This window comes from Callionymus lyra, chromosome 4, assembly GCF_982586985.1.
Source record: "Callionymus lyra chromosome 4, fCalLyr1.hap1.1, whole genome shotgun sequence".
Classification (NCBI taxonomy): domain Eukaryota; kingdom Metazoa; phylum Chordata; class Actinopteri; order Syngnathiformes; family Callionymidae; genus Callionymus; species Callionymus lyra.
Window position 1 is genome coordinate 22,007,920 of NC_141821.1, and position 9,005 is coordinate 22,016,924.

The window sequence follows — 9,005 nt, forward strand, 5'->3', positions numbered from 1 at the left end:
CGACAATTTCAACCAAACAAACTCTTAGAACAATGAATATATGTTCTGTTGTGTTATCAGTTTTATCTTGATCTTTAAAGTATATACTTTATTGAATATTGTTTTGATTGTTTAAGCGCTTTGTGACCCTGGTCTGGAAAAGCACTATACAAATAAAAATGACTTACTTACTTACTTACTATTATAATTATTATATTACATACATTACAATACTATAAAAATGTGTTTTCACTTCATCAGAACATTTATTGTTAAAACTCACAAAACATAATTACAATTATTAATTTTATCATAATAATAATAATAATAAAAAAGAAAAGTAACATAGATAAATTACATTGAAAGTTGAACTACCACTATACTATATTATAGCATCATAATACTGTCAAAGGGCCGCATGTTGCTCGTGGGTCATGCTTTGCCAAGGCTCGACCCAAAGCGTTATTTCCTGCCAAAGAAAAAATATTCTGAGGCGATGAACAGTTTATAATTTAGTAATATAGATCGTCAAACTGGTTCTCCAGCAGCTCTCCTTGCTGAGAAGGATTTCAGAGCGCCACAGTTGCTGCGCAGATTAACTCTCAGTAAAGATTAAGCAAATTGACTGGGATGGAGTCTCTAGAAATAAACTCCTGCCGAGTTGCTTCCTCAGTAGCTGGCAGGATGTAGAGCAGAGAATATCGCTTTATGTGCTTCTCACAAAACAAGTCGTGATCTGTACAAGAGGTGAGTGTGTTTTCAATTCTGGTATTTGATGATGAAGGATTTGTGGGGCTGATCCGCATCGAGGGCTGTCACTTTTTAATCGTTGTACGCTAGTTTTAATTATTATTTTAAAGTTATTTTATTGACAGAAGCAGGAGAGAGAGAATTAAAATATATTTGTTGAGAGAGAATATAAAAGTTCAAATGCAGTGAAAATGATTTTATAGAAAAAAAAAAGTACTGGTTGCAGTGTTGGAAACTTGACGTGAAGGTTATCGCAAACTTTCTTTCTGGCTAAACTGGGCTACGCTAGCATGGTTCAGCTATTCCCATTCTTATATTTAATTCAACATTTTTATATTTAATTCAACACAAAACTCTTTGTTAATGGAGCTAGAATACAAACAGTGCCGTGTGTAGTAGCGTAGAGCTGAGCTGTCTTTAATCAGGCTAAGAAACGAACCGATGGCTGATTTCCCAGAACTTGGATCTTCCTTCAATTTGGCTCGAAAGAACATTTGTGTGACACGGCATTTAGCTACTGGCACTTCCTAAATGACCAGATGTGAGTGATGAGCGTGTGTTGAAGGATAAACAGAGGATAAGTGTCGCATTTGTTTAAGGGTAACCTAGAAAGGTACTTAGAGAACACAGACCTCGGACACTTTTCTAACAGTTATTTAATCTATTTGATGCTCAAGCATTACAAAATATTCCCAACTGCTATGAGCTCAACAGGTCAGTAGGTGGGAGTAACATTCCCAAGCGTCCAGGAGGAACAATTCTTTCTCCACACAAAGTAAATAATCCTTCAAAAATGTGTGGATCTACGAATAAAAAGAAAGTACTTTCCGTGAAACCAGAGAATTAATAGTGATTTATTCACTTTCAGCTTTCAGCAACAATGCATGGGTCGGGCCAACGTCGGACTAACCCTGACCAAATGTCAGGGAGCCTGAACACTATTGGGACCACTCGCCACTCAAGCATCACCAACCCCATCCTCTCAAAGAGAGTCTGCTTCTACAAAAATGGGGACCCTCAGTTCGGTGGACTCCGCATGGTCATCAACAACCGAACCTTTAAAACGTTTGATGCTCTCCTGGACAGCCTGTCTAAAAAGGTTCCCCTTCCGTTTGGGGTAAGGAACATCACCACGCCTCGAGGTGTTCATGGGATCTCTACTCTGGAGGAGCTGGAGGATGGAAAATCCTATATCTGTTCGGACAGACAGAGGGTAAAACCCATGAATCTGGCACTTGCAAGAAAAAAGCCAAAACCTTGGTACCACGCCAGACCAGCAAGCTCACGGCGACACACTGTGCAGCAGGCAAGAGTGTTTCCTGGACAAAGTGCCCACAGGAAGGAGCCAGTCGCGGTCCGGACACCAAAAAGGTTACTGGTTTTTCGTAATGGTGACCCCTCAGTCAAACACACAGTGGTGCTTCAAAGAAGGACGACACCAACGTTTCAATCTATTCTGGAATATATATCCGAGCTACTGCAGAGCCCCGTGATAAAGCTGTACACATCTGACGGAAGACGTGTAAGTAAACTCTTACTGAAGATGTTTTCTAGGAGTTTTCAGTGTTGAATATACCTGATGTCACAAGCATAATACCCAGTCAGGACTGATAAAGACCTTGGATGACACCTAAGAGGTGAAAGTGTTAATCTTCTTCAGCTACTCATACTAATCCCACCTAAAGCACAGCAAATGCTTCAAACCCAAGTTGGGTCAAACTCATATATATATGGTTTTAAATCTAAATTATTAGACATTTTAAGTTCTCCTAAGACTAGAAAGATTCTATTGCATGGTAATCAAAGAGAGACTTCATACACGACAATAAACTTGTAACCAATGTAGACAAAAAGGAGTTTGAAAGATGGGAAAGCAAATGTAGGTTTTAAACCAGAATAGCTGAGTGAGATAAGTTACAAGGTGGGGTTCATAGATACAAAGTACAATGTCTCAAAGGTGCATGTTATTGCTCTGGGTTTTTTATTGTATTTCACATCAATGTTCAGATGCTAGATTACTACAAGTTGCATTCTAAATAAACTTGTTGTTTCTGCAGGTTGACGGTCTCTCAAGCTTGGTTTTATGCTCCGGGATCGTGATAGCAGCTGGAAGGGAAGCATTTTGGCCAGCAAACTACACTGAGCAAAAACCCACCCCACCAAAGAAGAAGCCTACTAATAGAGTGACCATCAGACGACTGAAGGCTCTAAACCGTGAGTGAACACCATTGCTACAGTGTTAGAGCTACATAAGATGATTCAGAGGAGCCTCGGGCACAGACAGTAATCCATACCCAGCTCCACTGGGATAAAGGCTGAGAAAGTGCTGATGCGATAATATCATTCGTAACACCATAGATGACCTACATACTCTGTCTCACCTGTTTTGGCTTTGCGACAGTCCTAACTTGTTCTTCATCTCTTTCTTTTGTGCAAAGGCAAAAAGAAGTCTCTGCCGTTTGCATCAGAATCCAGAAACTTCTCCCCCTCATCACAAAAGTACATCGTGAACCAGATTCATCAGACCATGGGAAAGAGATCCAGTGACAATACGAGCTACCAAACCAACTCGAGGGATCTGGAGTCCAGTCACTTGCTGTCCGTTGCAGAGATGGAAAGTTTGAACCACGAAAGTGAGGAGATAAATGGCCTGGTTCCCTCTGAGGAAGACATTGAAAAGTCCTTCAGAGTGAACCAGGATGGCAGCATGACGGTGGAAATGAAGGTGCGGCTAACCATTAAGGAAGAGGAAACCCTTCATTGGACGACCACTGTGAGCCGCTCCACTTTGACGAACCAGCTAAATGTGGATTCTCTACCTGATATTGAGCTGGAGAAGCAGGTAAACATCCCAGCCTCAGACTCAGACTACTCAGTGGATCCCACAAATCCATATAAAACAAAAGATGACTTCGATGATGACCCTCCGCCACTGGCAAACAGAGTTGTCACCCAAAATGATTATGAAGAGGAGAGCATTAAGATGCAAATGAGTCCGGAACCCTCAATGAGAACAGCAAGCCCAGGTCTCAGGCATGTCAGAAAAAAGCAGGCTTCTATTGAAAGTATCCGGTCGATGACGGCAGATGGGATTTATGAGGACACAGTGGGCTCCTACTCTTACTCAGAACAGACAGAAGACGGAAACAGGACAGAGCAGTACTGTATGGTCAGGCAGAGTAGCACCAGGCCGGTTCCCAAACCCAGAAGAATTGACTCTTTTGACGCCCACAGTGCGAACAGAGCGTTTAAATCAGGGGAGATGATACAAACTGATTCCAGCAGGGAGGATGTGACTGAAACAGTTTTACAAATCTACGAGCAACGGCCCTGTCAGGATAACTTCCTAGCAAACATTTGTAAAGACGATGGGTCCATGTCTGGCATGTCTTATTGTCGAACTTCCACCTCAGACACAGGGAAGCTTTCCTCAACAGACTATGAAACTACTAGTACATGGAAGAATGATAACTTATCGCTCGCGTCTGAATTCACCATTCCGACACTCCAGAATGGCGCAGTGGTAGTAGTTTCAAAAAAGCACAAGGCCTCTAAGAACAGTCCGGTAAGCGAAGAAAAGTCTAGAAAGAAAGCCCTCAAAAACAATAGGATACCTCCCAAACCTAAAAAGGTCAAGAAACAAATAAGACGTCTTAGATCGCCAATGCTGAGACAGAAAGGGAATCCGATAAAAACATTCTCCAGTGCTGGGTTCATCAGGGGGATTTATGGGAATAAAGCTAAACCGAAACGCAAGAAGAAGAAAGCAACACAAAATCAAAATAGTAACATGGAAAACAAATCACAGAACGGCACAAAGCAAGTCAAAAACCTCCATGAGCATTTGTTGGAAGAAGAAACCAAGATGGAGATATCTGAAACTAGTCAGCCAAGAACAACTCTGAAACGACAAACATCACTACATCGGGACACGGCACAGAAAACGATGATTGATATTAATCAGAAAATGCCTGTGCAGGATTGTACTTCATCTAACAACGTCAGTGACGAGTATGTTAAAAACTGGATCAACAATGTTGAACTTGGCTCCAACGACATGGAGATAACAGAAAGTGGAAAGTTAGGGTATAGTGAGAACTTGTTAAATGTTTCTCAAGGAGTGAAGTGTTTAGAGGAGAATATCAAGTCCAACAATTCTTTCAAAGTTTCCCTTCCACCCCAGAATCTTACAGAAACTTCAGTCAAACAAAGAATCAAGTCTTTTGAGTACAAGTTAACTCCTGTAAATCAGAGCGCAGCAGTTAAACCGTGTTTGAATGGCATGTCAAAAACAAATGACACAGAAAATGACGAAGAGTTTCCTCCACCACCTGCTGAAACTCTTTTTGAGGAAAAAATGACAGACTCACTTGGAGAAAACTGCCACTTGTCGCACACTTTATCAGTCGCTCCAAACTCTGATGTGACTTTGACTCCCAATGTTCAAAACTCAGAATTGAAAAAAGAGAAGTGTGACACTGAACCTGCACTATCAAGATCAACGTCAATTAAACGAGTCCCACTGGTCAGTAATCAGTCACTTGAAAGAAAAATGTCACTTAGAAAAGCCTGTTTAGATAAAGGGTTAGATGGTGACGTTCAGTTAGAAGTTGCTACCACTCATTCTGAACCAACAGAAAGTAATGTTATGGTTAATGGTATCTCAAGAGAGGAAGAAAAAATGAAAGCCGACAGCAGAGAGTCGTCATCCTCAGATCAAACTAGCAGCCGGTCCTGCACTTCTATGTCTCCCTCAAGTCAAATATCTGATGACTGTGCATCTTCAGTAAGCTTAGTATCAAGTGAGCCTTCCATTTTTAAAAACACTCCCAAGAAAATATTATCACCCAAAAAAAGCAGACCTGAAAAAAGTCCCTCTTCAGAGAGGAAACTTAAAAATGATTCCTCAAATGTTACTGAATTCACACTTCCTAAAAGTCTTGTATCGCATAAATCCCCAAATCCAAGCCCATCAACAAAGAAAAAGAAGACGCTTTCAAAATCCAAACAACCATCACCTTATTCTCAGTCTCTGGACATGACATCGCCTCCTGCCAGAAAGAATCCAGGACTTTCCAGAACTCTCTCTTCAGGTGGTTCATCTGATCACTCGAAGGAGGAGCAGGGCAAAACAAAGTCCACAGAAGGCTCAGAAACAACAAATGTAGGAACAAAGATTACTGTGGATGAAGAGCATCCAAAGAACCAAGTCACAAAACCTGTTCTTGACAGAATATGCCGCTCTATCAACGCAGTTCAACAGGGCTATCAGTCATGTGGTCCATCTGATTTCTCTTCCCATGTGGAGACCACTTTTGGTTCTTCATCTCAAGTCCTCCTGACATTTCTCTCCATTATGACTCTAAAAGACAGCCTGACCAAAAAACATGTTGAAGAACTCAACACAAGAAATGTCAGTTCTACAGAGGCTTTCAAGATGATCTGCTCTCTAGGCCAAATGTCAGCCATCGAAGACTCAAGTCAATTAAAAGAAAACATGCTTGAGCTCCAAATGGGTGCATCCGGGCAGTTAATGGAAAACTGGAAGGAATTCTGCAGCAAAAATAGAGGTGAGATTATTACCCAGCTCGATTTACCCGAGTCTCTAATGGAGGAACTGGCTTCTCTTGACAGTAAAGTAAACAATAACTACCCAAATAAGTCAGTCGATATCAGGTATGATTCTCAACAAGTACCTGGCGCAGAAAATAAGCAGCTTGAAATAAAGGGAGATGATTTGAAAAGTGTATCCAACAGATTGGTAGGAGGAGGAGAGGAAGGCCTTTATCGGCAGAGTAGTGACTCAAACCTTCCTCCAATCATGCCTAATGCTGAGAGGAGTTCTAAAGAAAGAGAAGAGGCCAAAGGTCCCAAACAGTTATGTAGGAAGGAAGTTAATGACAGCAGTGAAGGAGCAGAAACACAACCTGAATTGAAAAGTGACCTCATATCCAATACATCAGATTTTGTGTTCAAAGGACGGATGAATCATGGTAGACGTGGTTCAGGAGAAATTCTCAAGGGCATGTACGATGAGGATAGTAGTTCAGATTCTACCTATGACAAATCAGGGTCAGAGGATGGCGGGCGTTTGATCAAATCAGAGCATGAAACAAGTTGTATGGGAAGAGAGGATGTGGAGAGAACAGAAGTTGAGTGTGGGGAGGCAGAACAGAATGACATAGAGGGAAACGTTTCATGTCCTGTAAGTCCCTCTGAGGAGGAAGAGCATGATTACCTCAGGCTGAATGCCAACAGGAAAGAAAGCGTCAGGGATAAAGAACATCATTTGTTAGTGGGGCCACAAAACATAGAAAACAGACGGATAAATGAATGTATAAATGAAGTTGAACTAGAGCTGGCAATGACTTCATGTAATAAACTCAATGTAATAATCGAGGAAACCTTGTGTGGAAAAGAAGAAGAGCAGGATCAGAATGAAATCCTCCATCAGTATTGCAAAAAAGACAATGTTGCAGAAGAAGTTGACAAAGAAAAGAACCCTCAGGAGATGAGTCGGTTGGAAAACCAGGATCAAGACAGTTTTTCTCAAAGTGGTTCTGACGCTGAAGACAGTGGCAATGACCACAGAAGCGGCGAAGAACAAATAGTGAACCACCACGTTGAAGCAGAGCACATAAGAAGCTCACCTGAAGAAGAAACTAGCGCTTATGGGGAAGAGTGCAGGTCAGATGAAGAAGCAGTCGTCTTAGAAATCCACAAAGACATAACAAAACCAGAGGAGAAACCAAAAGAAACTGAAGACATCATCACCCAAACTGTTGCAGAGAGGGTCAACATTCTGGAGAAGCAGGTTGCCGAAGCCAAGAGGAAGTTAAGTACGACTGAAAGTTTTCGATCTTATGCACAAAGGAATGGCAATCTTGTGTCCGACACCCGTTCCATTCCTCCATCTTCTTTGTCCTTTAGCTATGACTCAAGTGGAGTCATCACTACAGAGCCAGAGAGCAACAAGGTCAGGTCAATCCGTGAAATGTTTCTTGCCAGGACTTCCAATGAAATTGCGGAGATACATAAGAAATCTGCAAACACAATGACTATGTCTGACTTCAGAACGGATACGTCCGCTAGTGCCGGATATCAGTCCCAAACATCAAGCGAGTTATCCAGTGGAGAGGAAGAAGTGGCCACAAAGTCAATCTCTAAAGGGTTTGTACGCAGAACGATTGAAAGGCTTTATGGTAGAACAAATACTCACCATGATGATGACGAAAAGGACAGACCTAAATCAGCAACCAAACAGAAAACGGACCATTCCAGCACTTTTTCACCTTTCCACGCAGCTCGAACTATGCCTGAAATGTCTTATTTTAATTCTACTAATGTACTGAACACCTTAACTGAGGCAACAGGGTGCTTTGCTTTCAACGTTCAAGTGGAGCCGGCACATCATATAGATGCAGACGGATGGCTGGCCCGAGAGAACAGTCTCATTAGGAAGTCGGTTTCGGACCCGATCGGCATCAGCAAGAACGTCGCGAACAGAAGCGAGACATCTCAGAATCTAGAGGAGACGCCGCATTCTAACTCCGAGCCAGAGGACAATCAGCAGTCGCAGTATAGAAAGTGCACCTACTTTTCTTTGCCTCACATGAGTGACTCGGACACTGTTCAGGACGAGGCGAGCGGGAGCAAAAGAACCATGAATGGTGACGTCGTTTCAGAGGCGAAGCCAAAAACTCAAGTGTGTCCAGAGAAGAAAGCCGCTCACGCTGGTGACTTCAAGAAGAAGGACAACAAAGTGCACCCGCTTGTCGAAGCGCACGGTGAGGTTGTTGTGAAACAGCCAGTAAAAGAGCAAACTGTAGCCAACAGGCACATTCATGACCCTGATATGTTGGATTTTATATACAACTTTTGTGGTGAAAATTGTCCCATCCTATAGGTACTTGCCATGTAACACTCAGGGAACTCAATTGTCTATGTTAAGACTAAAAGGCTACCCTTATTTCTGTGTTTGGTGCCTATTTTATATGTTGTACTGTACATTAACCTGTACATTATCTTGTCCAAAAACGGCTGTTGATGCTTATGACAATCTCTCCCAACATATCTGCCATGCACACTTCAAAGCAGCTTTTTCTTTTGATAGGTTGCCTGTCAACGGCGCACAAGAGTATTACCTTAATCTTGTTTCTAAAACCTCTTAGAAAAGATCAAGTCACAGCAGATGTCAGGCAACAAGGCCAATCCCTTCTGCTCACAGCGGGCAGGTCAATTTATGGACACGGCTCAAATGAGGTGACGCTCGAACA

The 9,005-nt window shown here is 42.1% G+C and overlaps 1 protein-coding gene across 1 annotated transcript; it reads left to right on the forward strand.

Annotated features, from left to right (window-relative positions):
• Positions 1-1,609: 1,609 nt before the first annotated feature.
• Positions 1,610-8,635, forward strand: LOC148082096 (uncharacterized). The gene is made up of 3 exons (XM_087788120.1): positions 1,610-2,251; positions 2,787-2,943; positions 3,168-8,635. The coding sequence occupies exons 1-3, from the start codon at positions 1,610-1,612 to the stop codon at positions 8,633-8,635; spliced, it is 6,267 nt and encodes a 2,088-aa protein (XP_087644246.1).
• The last annotated feature ends 370 nt before the right edge of the window (positions 8,636-9,005 follow it).